This window comes from Cetorhinus maximus, chromosome 2, assembly GCF_964194155.1.
Source record: "Cetorhinus maximus chromosome 2, sCetMax3.hap1.1, whole genome shotgun sequence".
Lineage (NCBI taxonomy): Eukaryota > Metazoa > Chordata > Chondrichthyes > Lamniformes > Cetorhinidae > Cetorhinus > Cetorhinus maximus.
In genome coordinates, this window is record NC_135880.1 from 35380069 (window position 1) to 35397733 (window position 17665).

A 17665-nucleotide genomic window follows, 5' to 3' on the forward strand; every position below is an offset into this window, starting at 1 on the left:
AAAAGATGGATAAAGGCAAGAAATAAGGAAATGGCAGGTTTGTTGAAAGGAGGTACAAGGTACTCGTTCAAGGTGGAGAATGAGGACAAAAGACCAGTGGTAAAAGGGAACCTAAGAATATAATTGTAGGTAACTTTTTTACATGGGTTGGTAATTATTTGGGTGGTAGGAAAGTGAGCGGGGATGAAGACTAAATTCTCTGATTGACAGAATATGATGTGATGTCCCCCAAGGACCTGCTTCGGTGTCTTTGCTTTTCATGTGTGTGCATGCTAGTGTGTATGTATACGTGCGTGCATGTATGATGAAGGAATAAAAAGGTTGTTTAACTAACTTTGCAGACGACACTAAGCTATGAGGTATGATAAATTGTGTAGATCGAGAAAGAATTCATAAAGACAGACAAATTATGGAAGATGGAGTTTAATGTGGAGAATTCTGAGGTCACCAACTTGAATCTGAGAAAGACAAATTGGTACATGGGAAATGGGAGATAATAATATGACAGGTAAATGAAATTGAAGTACAGAGGAACAGGGTTGAGTGGCTGTTCTGTGTTCTACTCTCGATTGTGTGAAATTGTTGAAGAGTAAAATAGGCATGACAAGTAATCCCATAGCCACAGACTTTTCATGTTAAGGCAAGTCTATGGGATACACACTGCCAGATATTTCATTCTGTAGGGAGATTATTATATTTTAATATTGCCTAAAAATGGGCCATGGGATCATTTTTAATATTGTGATCACTCGAGAGAAATTAGGGATGGGCAATAAATGCTGACCTAGCCAGTGACACCCACATCTCTTGAATGAATATATTTTAAAGAATCAATTTTGAACTATTTAATACATAATAACGCAGTGATGCCATACCAGCTCCTGTTAATGTAGGGAGACTGCTTTGTAAAGCTGTGAAAACCATTAAAAACATTGCCTCCCTGTAGTAAAGCAAATCTCGTCAGTAAGAATAGATGAACTTGACACAGGAGCTGTAGAATTCTTAAACTCTATTTTACTAAATCCAGGTGGGTTAAAAATCCTCCAAGTATTTCTATACGGACAATTTATACTAGCGAGGAATGCTGAATTTAGTAAATTCTGGAGTCATCTAGCTTTAATCTCTTATTATTTTGTGAAATAAAAGGGGTATTTTAATTTGCTTTTGAGAATTTGCCACTCATAGATAAATGGAAAGTGATATGTTAACTTTTTGTATCTTTTTTTCTCTTAGCTTCTTGATGCTTTTGGCCACAAGTCCAACATCAGTCTTGTGTTTGACTTTATGGAGACTGATTTAGAGGTAACATTTAGCATGATTGCCACTTTCTGGATTGCATTCCATAAATGTCTCAGGTGACAGGAAATCAGACACTGATTATTAAAGTTTATTTTTAACTGTTCTTTCACCAAATACAGGTAATAATAAAAGATACCAGCCTTGTGCTGACTCCTGCTAACATAAAAGCATATACATTAATGACACTCCAGGGTCTTGAATATCTTCATTTACACTGGATTCTACATAGGGTAAGTGTTTATTTATATGCATATATATCATCTGTGTGTCATGACAAAGAATGTGTTCTAACCACATACTTGTTAAAATCACATCTCTTCTAAACTCATCATTTTTTTTTTGTTCGTTTACGAATGTGGGCCTTACTAGCCAGGCCAGCATTTGTTGCCCCCTCCTAATTGCCCTTGAGAAGGTGATGGTGAGCTGCCTCCTTGAACTGCTTCAGCCCATAGGTACACCCACAGTGCTGTTAGGAAGGGAGTTCCAGGATTTTGACCCAGCGACAATGAAGGGATGGCAATATATTTCCAAGTCAATCACTAATCAAGTTGAGGAGGGAAAGAGAAAACAAGTTCAGAGAACATTCTGTAAATATTACAAGTTCATCACTGTTAGTGCAGCGTCCTTTCGAGCAGACTTGCAAACTGTATCTTGTACGTCTGCTCCATTAAAATAGTTTGGAACCTTAAGGGGGAGGGACATAACGTAGCTGCAGAGAGGAGAGACAAGATGCATAAGAAACTAGGAAGGCAAATAGCAACAGAACAAAGAATGGCGCAGAAAGCAGGAATTAGATGGCGGGAAAATGCAAAGCCAACTAGCATGTTCAAAATACTGTGCATTTTGGAACCTGAAATGATTTCCCTTGAAGTTTGCAGATGATATAAAGCATGGCAACATAGTAAATATTGAGTAGGATGGTAAATATTGAGTAGGATAGTCATTTGATAGTACAGAACTTGAGTATTGCTGAAGAAAGAGACATGTCAAAGCTATTCGTCTTGCACTCATGAGGGCACTTCACAAGAATACCAATATAAGGGGAAAGGAAAAGTTTATAGTATATGAGAAAAAAGTGCTGATTGGTTGGCAAGTGGGCTCTGGTAGAGATGTTGCCATTGAGAATGCACCAGTGACGGTGACTGACAGTTAACTGCCAAGCATTGTTTCAAACTTAAACCAGGCAGCTTGTCCCTGATTAGTCAAGGCATTGCCCTGAGGAATGAGCGAGTGAATGGCTGTTATGAAAGAAGTGGCCAATTGGTGCACTCTTCTCATACAGTATAAATTGTTGTTTTCCCTTTATATTGGTATTCTTGCAAAGTGACCTGATAAGCGCAAGACAAAAAGCTTCAGTGTGTTTTTTTTTCAGCAATATTGAGGACAGTAGTAGACTTCAGGAGGACATAGACTGGTGAAATAGGTAGACACATGGCAGATGCAGTTTAAAGTAGGTTATGTGTGAAGTAGTGCCCTTTGGGAAAGCATGGAGAGGCAGTATAATCTAAATGATTATTTTTTAAAAATTCATTCATGGGATGTGGGCACGCTGGCTAGGCCAGCATTTATTGCCCATCTCTAATTGCCCTTGTTCAGAGGGGAATTAAAGTGTCAACCACATTGCTGTGGGCCTGGAGTCACATGTAGGCCAGACCAGGTAAGAATGGCAGATTTCCTTCCCTAAAGGACATTAGTGACCCAGATGGGTTTTTACAACAATCGACAATGGTTTCATGGTCATCATTAGACTTTTAACAAAAACCTGGAATTAAAATTCCGCCATCTGCTGTGGCAGGTTTCGAACCCGGTTCCCAGAGCGTACCCTGGGTCTCTGGTTTACTAGTCCAGTAACAGTAGCACTACGCCATCACTGTAAGAGAGTGCAAGAGGAGAGGCATCTGGGGATGTATATTCACAAGCCCTTAAAGTGGCAGGGCAAGCTGAAAAGACAATTAAGCATTTGGGATACTTGGCTTTGTAAATAGGGGTATTGAATATAAAAACAAATCACTGCCTGGGCATCATTTGGAGTATTGTGTACAATTGTGGGCACTACACTGTAGGAAGGATGTTAAGGCATTGGAGAGAGTGCAGAGGAAGTTTACCAAGGTGATGGCAGTGATGAGAGACTTCAACTATTGGAGAAGATAGAATTCTTTTCCTTGGAGCAGAGAAGATTAGGGGGAAAATCTAATGAAGTTTGCAAAATTATGAGATGTTTTGATTGAACAAGTAGGGAGAAACTATTTCCTCGGGCGAGGAGGTCGTTAATCAGAAGCCATTGATTTAGAGTAATTGGCACAAGAACGGAGGGGCAGTGAGGAGAAGCTATTTCACACAGGATAATAAGGATCTGGAACACACTACCTGAAAAGGGTGGTTGAATCAGATTCCACAGGAATTTTCAAGAAGTAATTGGATATGTAATATGTATTTTAAGAGAAGTAATTTGTAGGATTAAGGGAACAAAACTGGGGTTTGGGATTAAATTGGACAACTCTTTCAGAGAGCTGCCACAGACACAGCAAGCCAAACAGACCCCTTCTGTTCTGTAAAATTCTAAGATTCTTTTATAGTTTCAACATTCTGTTGTATTCAAATGTACATATCTGTTTATGCTCCTTCCTTTCCATGTAAACAATTCAAGAGCTTTATTGCAGTATGTACAAATTTTCTTTCTGCATTAACATTACTGTTCCACATTAGCAATATCTGTCCAGCTTTTAAACAATTAAGTAGTTTTTGCCCTACGCTGCTGACTTCTATAATTTAAATGCTGATGGATATAATTATAATATATTTATTTTAATGTATTTTTCAGGATATGAAGCCCAACAACTTATTAGTGGATGAGAATGGAATCCTTAAACTTGCTGATTTTGGTTTGGCCAAGTCATTTGGAAGTCCCAATAGAGTGTATACACATCAGGTAGTAACAAGGTAACATATGCGCAGGAGAATGTTTGAAAATCTTCTAATTGAACAGAATAAAATTAAGCAATTTGCACATTTTCTGAAGGTTGACATGATGCTCAAACACGCATTGAGTTCATTGATATTTTGCATCAAAATTTTCTGCAGCGTAGAAAATACACATCATGCCCAAATTAATCTTCTGCCTTCCTGTTCCTCTGTTTAGTGAGGCAACACAACCAAGATGAGAGAGAAATTACCTTCTTTGTTTTGCTAGGTGAAATTAGAAATCGTATTATAATATTAGAATTAGCACCAAGTTAGACTGTGTGAAATGGGAAATGTACATTCCTTTTGGTATTCAGTCTATTCCAATATAATTCCAAAGCTTTGTATTGTTCTGTTTTGGATAATTATGTAGAGTTTAATCAGTAAAGGTTGTTGTGGAACTCCATTTAATAATAACATTCTTTTATTGTTTTGAACTTTTGAAAAAACATTTTCCTAAATAGCAGCAGTAAAGGCACTGCTCTCCGGCCTGCTTACTGGGATCCAATTTCTGAGCTTAAATTTTGTATTCTCAATTGTGGTGAAAAAACCAACTAGTTGTGATCAAGACTGAGTGTATTACATCTGTTTCTAAGTTCTTAAAAGGATTTTTAATTTTAAAATAAGTCTATTTTTGCGAATGGTTGAATAAAGGAAGAGTTCCAGGGGTTTATTTCTGTCGTCCATTAAATTCTGCTCTCTGTTGATTGCAATTTCTAAAAGCACATTTTTATGAAAATTCAATGCTTTATTTCAGATGGTACAGATCACCAGAGTTGTTATTTGGAGCCAGGATGTATGGAGTTGGAGTAGATATGTGGGCAGTTGGTTGTATATTAGCTGAGTTACTACTTAGGGTAAGTGCTAAAGAATAAGGTACACTAGTTAAATAAGTCTCTTTTAAATATTTAAATTTATGATAGAAGTTACCTTTTCCCTAACATGTCTTCAAATAATGACTTCACCATCATCTTAAATCTTTGTGCTATTCTTTACTGAAATCATGTAATGAAGGAATAGGAACATAATAAACAGGAGCAGGAGTTGATCATAAGACCCCTTGAGCCTGCTGCGCCATTCAGTACGATCTTCTGCCTCAACTCCACTTTCTTGCCTGTTCCCCATATCCCTTGATCCCCTTAGAGGTCAAAAATATCGCTCTCTCCCATCCTTGAATATTGTCAATGATGAAGCATCCACAATCTTCTGGGATAGAGAATTCCAGACTCATAACCCTCTGATTTTTAAAAATTCTTCCTCTAGATGTGGGCGCTGCTGGCTAGGCCAGCATTTTTATTGCCCTGGGAAGGTGGCAGTGAGCTGCCTCCTTGAACCGCTGCAGTCTGTGTGGTGCAGGTACACCCTGTTAGGAAGGGAGTTCCAGGATTTTGGCCCAGCGACAGTGAAGGAGCGGCGATATAGTTCCAAGGCAGGATGGTGTGTGCCTTGAAGGGGAACTTCCAGGTGGTGGTGTTCCCATCTATCTCCTGCCCTTGTCCTTCTAGATGGTAGTGGTCATGAGTTTGGAAGATGCTGTCTAAGGAGTCTTGGTGAGTTGCTGCAGTGCATCTTTTACATGATACACTCTGCTGCCACTGTGTCGGTGGTGAAAGGAGTGAATGTTGAAGGTGGTGGATGTGGTGCCAATCAAGTGGGCTGCTTTATCCTGGATTGTGTCAAGCCTCTTGAGTGTTGTTGGAGCTGCACTCATCCAGGCAAGTGGAGAGTATTCCATCACACCCCTGACTTGTGCCTTGTAGATGGTGGACAGGCTTTGGGGAGTCAGGAAGTGAGTTACTTTTGCAGAATTTCCAGCGTCTGACCTGCCCTTGTAGTCACAGTATTTATATGGCTCGTCCAGTTCAGTTTCTGGTCAATGGTAACCCTCAGGATTTTTTTTTATTTGTTCGTGGGATGTGGCTAGGCCAGCATTAATTGCCCATCCCTAATTGCCTTTGTTCAGAGGGCACTTAAGAGTCAACCACATCGATATTGGAGCATTCAGTGATGGTAATGCTATTGAATGTCATGGGGATTTGGTTTGATTCTCTGTCATTGCCTGGCACTTGTGTTACTGCCACTTGTCAGCCCAATCCTGAATGTTGTCCAGGTCTTGCTGCATATGGACATGACTGCGTCAGTATCTGAGGAGTCGCGAATGGTGCCGAACATTGTGTAATCACCAGCGAACATCCCCACTTCTGACCTTATGATGGAAGGAAGGTCATTGATGAAGCGGCTGAAGATAGTTGGACCTAGGACCATGCAGTGGAGAAACTTTAAGTTTATGGTGGGTGGAAGATGGGACTGACTGGGAGACTGTTGAAATTGTCAAGTCTTTGAAAAGTGTCCTGCCACCACCCCCACCATCTCTGCTCATTCCATTCCTCCCATATCTCCTTCCCTATCCTCAGGGCCTTTCCGAGTACGTTTTGCTGAATTATTGTAAATAGCTGTGACCTTGCCTCTGGGACATGAATTGAGCCTGGGCATACTTTCTCAGCTTTGAGGCAATTGGCAAATCCAAGAGAAAACAATGTCACCACCTGGCAGATCTAAAGAAACGCCTTCATGCCCAAGTTGGAAAAGCACGGTTCCAATATGACAACCTCTGCTGCCCCAGTTACATTTTAGATCTAGCAACTGATGCATGTCTGCACTGGAGTTAATTGGAATAAATGTGAGAAATTTGTAGACATTGATTGCTTGTCAGTTTTGTAACTGAGACTGGGCAAATGACCTGCTGATAATAAGCTTCAACTAGCCAATGAGAGGTATGAGAGACTGGCTTCTGGTGATTGACCCTCTAATATGCACTATAACCTCATCTATACTGAATTAGCTTGGAGAGCAAAAATATGTTTGCTCTAATGAGGTGTTCATTTTACTGAATTACTGTCCTTGAATGTAGTTGCAATGCTGTGGCAGCCACTTATTACTATTTTGCACATCCATTTTAAAAAGAGAGGTTAGAGTAGGGGGATGTGCTCCATTTGAAAGAAAGCTGTACTGGAACATCTTGGCTACGGCTGTGGCAAGTTCTGGAGCACAAGTCTTCAGCATTTCAGTACCCTGGCAAGTACAGAAACTGAAAATACCAGCCCTTTTTCTACCAGGAGTTTACCCAATGACAATGATAGAAATTTCATAGCAATTTACATGAAAGAACTGATTGTCTTCTAGACTTAGAGCATTTTAAACCTAGTGGCCTATATAATATTTAACAGATGACTACCGTAGTAGGAATTTAGCTGAAAACGTATTGTGTATCTAAACAACAGAACTGACAGTGGCTATCCTGTGTGATTTTTCAAGCTGATTATAGTCTGTTATAGACCAGCTTTTAGGACTGAAATTTAACTTTGGGTTTAGCTCAAGTGATCACGAGAGAAATATAGTCTTCAATTTATTTCAGAGGGGCCATGTTCACAATTTCATGCTTTAGAGTGCAGATCACGTTGGAGATGTTATGGAGATAGTGTTTGGACTAGCAAGCAAGTCGCTACTTGCAGCAGCTACAGTGGAAGACTGTCTAGGAGCAACCAAACCCTTGCTGCAGTCCAGTTGTAAGAGTTTTGCCATCTGGATGTGGACAGCAATTGGGCGAATTGATTAAATGGTATATAGCATTCCATTATTGGTGCCCTCCCTTTAGCCCATGATAAGCCCACACCCTTCAGAGGGAGCCATCTTGCACCTGACTATTTGAGCAGCTGGCACAGTGTGGTTGGATGTTGCACTTGTGAAAACTTCTGGATTTCTTCTGAATTCCAAAATGTTTTCTAGCCTATTATTTTAAAGGGTACTTGCTGCATTTCAATTTTATTCCTGTATGCTTCATAAATGAATAGTTTGAAAAGACAATTTTTTGTTGGCTTAACTATCTGTTATTTTGTGTTGATACAGACACCGTTTTTACCTGGAGATTCAGATCTAGATCAGCTGACAAAAATATTTGAAGCTTTAGGTACTCCAACAGAAGAACAATGGCCTGTGAGTTATTTTCAATTTGAAAATGGGCTATTACTCTAAATAGTGTAAATGAAAAGTCATTGTATAAAATGGGGTCATAGATATGAGGTGAGTATTGAGATATAGGGCAGGTCCTTCCGGTCGGCGAGCGGGGGCGGGGCCCGCTTGCTGTCCCAACGTCACTCCGCGTCATTTAGACTTTCAGTTCAGCCTATTAAGGCCATTAAAAAAACTAGTTAACTTGATTGATGGACCTGCCCGTCCAACCTTAGGGTTGGTGGGCAGGCCGGGAGCCCAGGTGGACCTTGGAAAAAACATGAAACCTCATCCACGGGCGGGATGAGGTTTCATGAGGGCTTTTAAATGTTTATCAAATGTTTAAATAAAAATTAAGGACATGTCCCAACTCATGTGACAGTGTCACCATGAGGGGACATGTCAGGGAAATTTTTTTTATTACCTTTCTGTCAACTTTTGAATGGGAGCCGATCTCCCTGAGGCAGCGCTTTGCCTCGGGGAGATCTGTGCGCTTTTTCGCACACATGCGCGAAAGAGCGCACTCCTGACTGAGGGAATCCCCCCTCCCCGCCCGCACAGGGAGCGCATAGCGCTTCCTGCCGAACGTCACGCTGGGTGGGCCTTAATTGGCCCGCCCACGTAAAATGGCGGTGCACGACCCCGACCGGGGGCGCTGATCGGAAGGCCAGCCACTGGCGCCTGCTCCTGCTCTTCCCCCCTGACAGGGGGAGAATGTTCCCCATAGAGTACTGATTTAATAGTTACCTCCTGCCCAGAGACCATCAGTCCCTTATTTTAATTCCGTTGTTTCAATTTGGGCTAGCCCTGCTTTCGGCATATTTCCTAATATTGGATTTGTAATGGTTTGGTGGGCATAAGATCTTACTTTAATGCGGTCTTCTATTATGTTTTTTCATACACTAAAATGAATCATAAACAGCGTGTGCCTAACTTTATAATATAGGCTACTGTCTATTCTTACAATCTGATCCTAAAGAGGAAAATTTACCCTTAAGTTTCTTGTTTAACGAGTGTACAACATGTTTGAGGAACAAATTAAACTGTTTTCTGGGTCTTTGTGCAAAATAAAAAAAAATCATAAGTCAAACCTAATGGCACCATTGTGCAAATAAATCAATATACTTCTTTTTGCTGTAAGTGTCTTTTAGCTTTACCAGAATGAATATCAATAAAATGAACACTGTATACTTGAATAGATACTACCCCAATCATGTTGGAAAAGCACAAAGATGTCTGGTCATTTTATTGTAATTATGTGTTATTGGGCTCTTATGACCAGGCACTGCAGGGTAATTTGTATTATTTTCGCACCCACACCCAAAACGGATGCTTCGGGTTTTGCATCAATATTTTGTAATTGCAGGGAATGACCAGCCTTCCAGACTATATCTCATTTAAAAGCTTTCCTGGAACTCCGCTTGAGCATATATTCAGTGCTGCTGGGGATGACCTACTGGAATTGCTACAAGACTTGTTTACATTTAATCCCTGCGCAAGAGTAACAGCTACCCAGGTAAGTGGATCCTTTTTTGTTATTCTGATTTACATAAAGGGCAAGAGCTACAGTTCACTCTCGATTCAGTCAACTAGGTTTACATTTCAGCAGGAATAAATATATAAAGAATGAGAATGGAGAATCGAACAATTTTTACTTTCAGGTTTTGTTTTCCCCCTCTCCCCAGCACCTCCCCCACCCCATGCAAAGGAGCCAATAAGTTTACCCAGTGCATAGCTGGGTTATAGAGATCAGGAAGGCCATAGATTTAGCCTCTGGTCTGTGCTGAATTTGCTAGTCTCAACTGGAGCATTGGTTATCGTCATGTAATTGACTTCAATGTTCCTGGGCTAGATAAGGGAATCCTAGCCAGCGTTGGAGGCTGTGATTTCATTTTTGTATTCATGGAGAACCTGTAAAGGTGCAAAATCATTCAAACCCTTTGGAAGGGAATGCTTGATGAACAGATTAGTTTCTTCTTCCATACTTTATTAAGTTTGAACTGACTGGTGCTCCTTTGACTATATTGTAAAATTATGTTCTCTCGAGGCACTGAAAAAGAGGTATTTTAGTAACCGTCCTGGACCAACAGCAGGGCCCCAACTGCCACGACCCAACTGCTCAACGGAAGTCTTAAAAGAGCAAGAGGCTAAGACAGGTTTCAAGCGTAAACGAACTGAAAACATGGAGCAAGGTAATGGGTAGCCTTCTCCCTCATTGGATTTTTCCACTTCTCTTTTTCCCAAATTGTTTCCTAAGGTGCATAACCTACGCTATGAACTAGATGTGTACGGCTTATCATGAACAGCATTTCTTCTGCCAGTGGTCTGCTGGCATCTAACGAAGGGCACTAAACCACATCCCCTCTATTATTTACCTCTTGTTACAACAATTCAATTCTGTAGAAGCCTGATAGCTTGGCTATAGTCGACCACTTCTTTGACTCTGGAAGAGAAATTAATGGGATTCAGACTTGTGCTGTCCCATGGACTGGAAGATCCAATAACTGTCAATCACTGGGCGCCCTAGACTGTACCATTTCTAACCAACTTGTTTCTAGAATGGAGGGAGAAAGGGGATCTCACACAGATTCACTATGATACCAGGCTTAATTAGGAGGATGGATTCATTACAGCAGAGAAGGTGAAGGCAAATTTGACATAAGTGTTCAAAATCAAGGATCCTTAATAAGGTAAATAAGGGAAAACTATTTCCACTGATCAGTGAGCTGATAAATAAAGGATCAAAGTGAAGATTGTCACCTAAGTTGAAGGAAGAGGTTAGGAGATTTTTTTTTCAGTGTTGCTGTGAGAATATGCAGTGCCTTATGAATAACAACTTGTATTTATATAGTAGCTTTAACGTAATGAAATGTCCAAAGGCATTTCAGAGGAGCATTATAAACAAATTTGGGACAGAATCACAGTGATATAAAAGAGGTAGGTCTTAAGCAGTGTCTTGGAGAGAAAAAAGGGGTAGAGAGAAGGTGAGGTTTAGGGAGGGAATTCCAGAGCTTTGGCAGCTGTAGATAAAGCCATCGAAGGTGGAGCAATTAAAATTGGGGATATTGAAGAGCCAAATATCTTGGAAGGTTATGGGGCTGGAGGAAATTACAAAAATAAGGAGGAATGAAGCCAAGTACAACAACAGTGGTGGAAATAGAATCCATAAGATCTTTTGAACATGCAGAATTACTTAAAAGAAAAATTGCAATTGTTACAATCTCCGTAGAGACCAATAACTTTTAAAGTGAAATTCAAACTTCCAGTTATTAGCTGAAAGAAGAACACACAAGATTTCATTTTTTAAAAGAACTTTATCAATGATGAAGACAAAACACTATGTGCTGAACAGTATTTTCTCATTGTAGGCAACTTGTAATTTAAACCACTGAGCAGAGTTTTCCTCTTTCTAATTTTAATGACAGCTGAAGATCCTAATTTTGTTACGTTACTCGGTCTCTTAGGTAGGCATCCAATCTCCTGGAACCAGTCCAAAGTGTTTTGCAGCTCCCAAGGGTTTACTTCTGTTCTTTTGCCTCCCCAATACTGCCTACTGCAAGAGTTTCCCTGGGGATTCTGCCCCTAGCTACAGCTAGGCGAATCCTCCAGTCCTGTTTTAACTCCTCATGAGCTTGGGTCTTCAAACTGATTGCGAGCTTTCACTCCTATTCCGCACGATGAATGATAGAGTCAGCATTCTCTGTGCTTAAAGTGCAGGCCTGGCTAATATCTATTTCTTTTTGCTCTCCACCTCCCAGTTGGCTGTAGGCCACACAAGGCCAATAGCTGCAACTCTCTTCTGCCTGTGATATTTCTGGGCCTGTAACCTTATCTCAAAATGGCTTCCTGTATGCCCTTTTTCGTGGCAGTAGGAAATACATTAGTTTTATATCCAAGTAAAAATGTTAATCAGATATGTCTGATCACCACACCCTTTCATCTTGGGAACAAAGAGACAGGCTCCAACACAGCTGTTTACAGCCTGATAATAACACCTTTCTGGGTACAGGAGACTTAGGGTCTTCTCATTGCGGACTTAGAAACAGTTGTCATTGTCCCTCGGAGTAAACACCCAGCACCTTCACCTCTATGAAACAATTTGGGACTTCTGATCTTTAACAATTAAACCACCCAGGTTTATTGTCAGATGCCAACATAGGTCGCATGACCCCTTTCATTTAATCTACATTCAAAGACACAGTCCCAAACTATGATAATCTTATAAACAAAGAGATATAACCCTAAAACATAATCTTATAAATTTCACACTTGTAACACAGTGGGTATAAGCCAGAGTACTAAGTATATGGTTTATTAAGAAAACTGGTATAGGTGCAGTAGGCTAAATTAAATGGCCACATCTTTTGCTGTAAAATTCTTTGATCTTTGTGCCTTAGCTTTCTTTTAATTTTGCATCCTGTTCAATTTACTGGGCTTCTCTCTATTTAAAAAAAAACACCGCCAACAACTGTGTACACGTCTATAGGGTCTGAGACCTAACAAAAGTGTTAGTTTTCACAGGCGCTTCCAGAGGCAGCTACGTTTCAATGACAAAGTGAGATAGAAGGCATGGACAGGGCCCTCAACCGTGCCCGGCCCATCTCCCGCGCATCCGCCCTCACACCTTCCTCTCCCTCCCAGAAACATGATAGGGTCCCCCTTGTCCTCACTTATCACCCCACCAACCTCCGCATTCAAAGGATCATCCTCCGCCACTTCCGCCAACTCCAGCATGATGCCACCACCAAACACATCTTCCCTTCACCCTCCCGGCGGCATCCCGGGACACCCTGGTCCACTCCTCCATCTCCCCGTACACCTCAATCCCCTCCCACGGCACCTTCCCATGCAACCGCAGAAGGTGCAACACCTGCCCCTTTACTTCCCCTCTCCTCACCGTCCAAGGGCCCAAACACTCCTTTCAAGTGAAGCAGCATTTCACTTGCACTTCCCTCAATTTAGTCTACTGCATTCGTTGCTCCCAATGCGGTTTCCTCTACATTGGAGAGACCAAACGCAGACTGGGTGACCGCTGTGCAGAACACCTTCGGTCTGTCTGCAAGCATTATCCAGACCTCCCTGTTGCTTGCCATTTCAACACTCCACCTTGCACTAATGCCCACATGTCCGTCCTTGGCCTGCTGCATTGTTCCAGTGAAGTTCAACGCAAACTGGAGGAACAGCACCTCATCTTCCGACTAGGCACTTTACAGCCTTCTGGACTGAATATTGAGTTCAACAATTTTAGATCATGAACTCACTCCTCCATCCCCACCCCCTTTCCGATCCCCTCCTTTTTTTCCCAATAATTTATATAGATTTTTCTTTTCCCACCTATTTCCATTATTTTTAAATGTATTTCCATCCATTGTTTTACCTCTACCTTTTAGCCTTTTTTGATTCCTTCACCCCACCCCCACTAGGGCTATCTGTACCTTGCTTGCCCTGCTTTCTACCCTTAATTAGCACATTCCTTAGATAATATCACCACCTTCAACACCTCTTTGTCCTTTTGTTTATGACATCTTTTGGTCATCTCCACCTTTCACTGGCCCTCTATCCAGCTTTACTTGTCCCACCCCCCATTAAACCAACTTATATTTCACCTCTCTTCTATTTTTGCTTAGTTCTGTTGAAGAGTCATATGGACTCGAAACGTTAACTGTGTTCCGCTCCGCAGATGCTGCCAGACCTGCTGAGTTGTTTCCAGGTATTTTTATTTTTGTTTGAAATAGAAGGCATGATTTCTGCCAGGCAATAGCTCGAGTGTGTTCAACCTTTTCGTGCAGGCTAACAAAAGTGGCTGTGTGCTAGCTGGCCTATAAATCCGGAGGAAAAAGGAATTTCTTTAAACCATACACTGTATTAAATATAACATTTGATTAGCTATTTTATTTGACTTATTCTCAATATAAATATACAGTGCTTTGATATCTCCCACATCTTTAGATGAACCAGTTTTTATCTCTCTAGAAGGTTATATCCACAAGATGGAAATTCTATTAATAGGAGTTAGAGTTAAAATTCTAACTGGTCTAGTTTCAAAAAGCATGTGTTTGACTAATCTTTCATGGATCTAGTTTAAATTTCAGGCAGCTGATCCTGCTACATTATTATAAGTAATTGCCAGTGCCGGAGCATGGCTGATCGCTATGTTAATCTCCTCTTCCATTACTGTCTGAATTGAAATTTTTATGCTTGTATAATTTGTAGCACTAGGGTTGGGGGATTGGAATATTGGCATCATTGTCAACATCAGTAACCCATATGTTGGATAAAACAGCTTGACTTGCAGAGTAATACTTCCTTTAGTCTGGCCAGACATGGAGTCTTAACCCTAATCTGCAAAGGATATAATTCAAGTATACCAGTGTGAATTTTCTATCTCCCATGCTATTTATCCTTGTAGCTTCGTCAACAGAAATGATCAATTCATTCCAAACTGAGGTCTCCTTATGCACCTTTTTTTATGTAATTGGGACTATTCAAGTTAATTTCACTTAGCACCTTTCAATGGGCAAAGGAGAGACTTTGACATCATTTGTCTGAGCTGGAATGAAATCCTGATTCCTTAGGTAAAATGAATCTGAGACTTCTCTACTGCATCATCTATTCCCTATACTCCTGATTTTGAAACAGTTCCCTACACCTGAATAATTTATTAAACAGAAAATGCTGAAAATACTCTGCAGATTAGGCAGCAACTTTGAAGAGAACAAATAAGTTAGCATTTCGTAGGCACTGCAATATGTTAGGGATGAACAGCATTTAAAAAGAAAGAGGACAAGAGAATGAGATGGGGAAAAAAGACATAAAGGAAAATAAATAGAATGACCTGTAAACTGCTTGTGTGGTAAAGAGATGATGGAATATCAGAAGCGATATAAACATGAGACATTAGGAGTCATAATGAGAAAAATTAAAGAAATAAAAGACGTATCTGTACAAGATAGAGATTGTGTGAATAGTTCAATGGGTGAAGGAATAGATAGCTTAAAGGGAAGCTTGAAAAAATGACAAACTGGAACAAGCCCCAATGGCCCAGCAAGTGAACACCAAGCATGCAGACCACCCTGACAGCAGTGTTCCAACAGGGGGACCCACCCCAATCACTAACTAGCTTACTCCCCGCCATCCCCAGAATTATTGGCAAACTCTTTCCACATTGACAGCACCTCCTGCTAAAGTGAATATGGCAGCTCTTGCTAAGGCCTGAAGTTGTTGAAGGCAGAATTAAGGCCAGAGGGCTGCAAGGTGCCCAGTAGAAAGATACGGTGGTGTTTCTCGAGATCGTATTGGGTTTCATTGCAGAAGGTCACAGGCAAACGAGCAGTGAATTGCAATGAAGAGGTTTTTCCATGTGGTCATGTTTGTGGCACGAATGAAGTTGTTTCATAAAGTGGTTGTCTAATCTATGCATGGTTCCCCCTGATGCACCACGAGCAGCAAATGCAGTTTACTGTGTTGAAGAAGTACACGACTTGTCTCACCTAAAAGGAGTTTGGGCACTGGACAGCAGTTTGGCAGGAGGTGGATGGCCAGGTGTTAGATCCCCTACTCTCTTTCATGGAAGGTGTCAAGGGTAGAAGAGTGGGCAAGGATGTCATGGAAAGAAAGGTCCCTTCAGAAGTGGAGGAGGAAGCGGAGGAAATATGTGTTTGGTGGGTAGAAGATCTGTTGAATGAGGAGGCTTCTGGGGTGGAAGGACAAGAGGGAGGATGGACCATATCACAGTTCATGTGAGAAGATGGTTAGAGATACGTGAGGACATGGGAACTCAGATTATCTATTATACTAAAAGAGAATCTTCAGCTGAGGAAGATATTTTGGAAACTTTGGTGTGGAAAGGGTTAGCATTAGGAGATTCAACAGTGAAACTGGGAGAAGGGAAAGAATTATTTACAAGAAGTTGAATGGGACTAATCTAGGTATTTGTTGTAGCCCATGGATTTATAATAAACGTTGATGGAAATTCCATTCCCAGAGATAGAGAGAAGTCCAGGAGGGTAAGCAAAGAGTCAGTATTGGTCTACATAAAGGTAAGAAGGAATGGAAATTTGAAGCAAAATGAATGAACGTCTTTCTCTAGGTCATAGTAGCTTCAACACACATCAATATAATGGAAAAAGATGATAGGCCAGAATAGGACTGGTACAAAGAATGTTCAACATATCTTCAAAGTTCAGGATACTTTATCTGGGGGAAGAACGTGGAGTTTAAGGATAAGTTGTTCAATGTGAGAACAATTTCACTCTGGCAAATGAGGAGGGTGGTAGTGGATATTAGTTGGGCTGCAGATCAATGAGGACGAGGCTGCCTTGGAGATGGATTGAGGCTTAGAGGAACTCTAGTGAAAAGAAGATGGTTGGGGCTAGAAAACTGGAATCTAACCAAGTGGTAGAGGGTAGACTGTTGTGGATATAGATGGATAGGAAATGGACAACGGCGTGGGGCGGGGAAAATAAAGTCAGCAGAGAAATGAGTTCAATCCACCAGGACCGTCCTGTTTGTGATCGATGAAGAAGAGGTATAAGTGGGTTGTGCAGTGTTGGGAAGTTGTTGGTTAGGGAATATCCAGAAGGAGATAAGATAAGTAATGCTCTTGGAATTGATAGCTTAGTGTTTAATAGTGGGGTCATGTTTTAGGAGTGTGGGGAGAGTTGCCACTTAGTCTTGGCAAGAGGTCTTTCTACCATATAACAACTGAACTCACATTCATTGTAATTCAGTTTGATAATGTCAAGATTGGACAATTTTACTCCTTGCTGTAGTACATACTATTAAATGCTCAATAATCTACTGCCACGTGAGTAATGTGTAACTAACATTTTTTAAAATAAATTAATCATTTTATTCTCAGATGGACCATGTCCATTATAAAACATGGCAGTTTAAATTTATTCACCTCTAGAAATCCTTCCAGAGCCCTGACCCTTCTCTGAGGAGTATCTCTCCTTAGTGTTATGAGTATTCAAGAAATAAGGTGGGGAAAAAGCAAATCGGCTATTCTCTAGATGAAACACATTTTCCTTTCCGAAGATCCTGAAGTGAAAACAGGTGGTGTCTTATGAATGCCTAATTTAGTGTCTTCTTTAATTAACAAAGTTTTTTTTTCAGATTAGCATCTTTAGATGAGGCCTAAGAGCATGGATTATTTTTGCTTTTAAAAACTTCATTGTTAGATTTATCTCTCTGGACTGTTTTTGAATAAATCAGGATGGTCAGTTTTGTCAATCAAATGGCATTCAAAGCATATTTAGAAAAAAGGACATGTATGTTAATAGAAGGGTACAGATGCCCCAGTTTAGCATCTGATTGGGTAAATCTCATTCCATCCATCTCAAATGTTTACTTTTCAGCCTTATTTAGCCCTTATTCAATCAAGTCTCTTATCCTG

General features: G+C 40.7%; 1 protein-coding gene and 1 long non-coding RNA gene across 5 annotated transcripts in view; one reads left to right on the top strand and one right to left on the bottom strand.

Moving 5' to 3' along the window:
• The window catches only part of cdk7 (cyclin-dependent kinase 7), a 38309-nt gene that overhangs the window by 15195 nt on the left and 5449 nt on the right, over positions 1 to 17665 (top strand). For all 4 annotated transcript variants that reach the window (XR_013579508.1, XM_078563109.1, XM_078563096.1 and 1 more), the window contains 7 exons: positions 1234 to 1302; positions 1419 to 1529; positions 4121 to 4239; positions 5018 to 5117; positions 8167 to 8253; positions 9635 to 9784; positions 10316 to 10460. Coding sequence is in view for 3 of the 4 variants with exons in the window: in XM_078563109.1 (XP_078419235.1) it covers positions 1234 to 1302; positions 1419 to 1529; positions 4121 to 4239; positions 5018 to 5117; positions 8167 to 8253; positions 9635 to 9784; positions 10316 to 10460 (781 nt within the window). In the remaining variant the exon portion in view is untranslated. The remainder of the gene's footprint in view (positions 1 to 1233; positions 1303 to 1418; positions 1530 to 4120; positions 4240 to 5017; positions 5118 to 8166; positions 8254 to 9634; positions 9785 to 10315; positions 10461 to 17665) is intronic.
• Positions 11457 to 11685, bottom strand: LOC144693325 (uncharacterized). Its single transcript, XR_013579513.1, has 2 exons — positions 11582 to 11685; positions 11457 to 11507 (listed from the first exon to the last, which is right to left on the bottom strand). It is a non-coding gene; the product is annotated as an uncharacterized LOC144693325 (long non-coding RNA).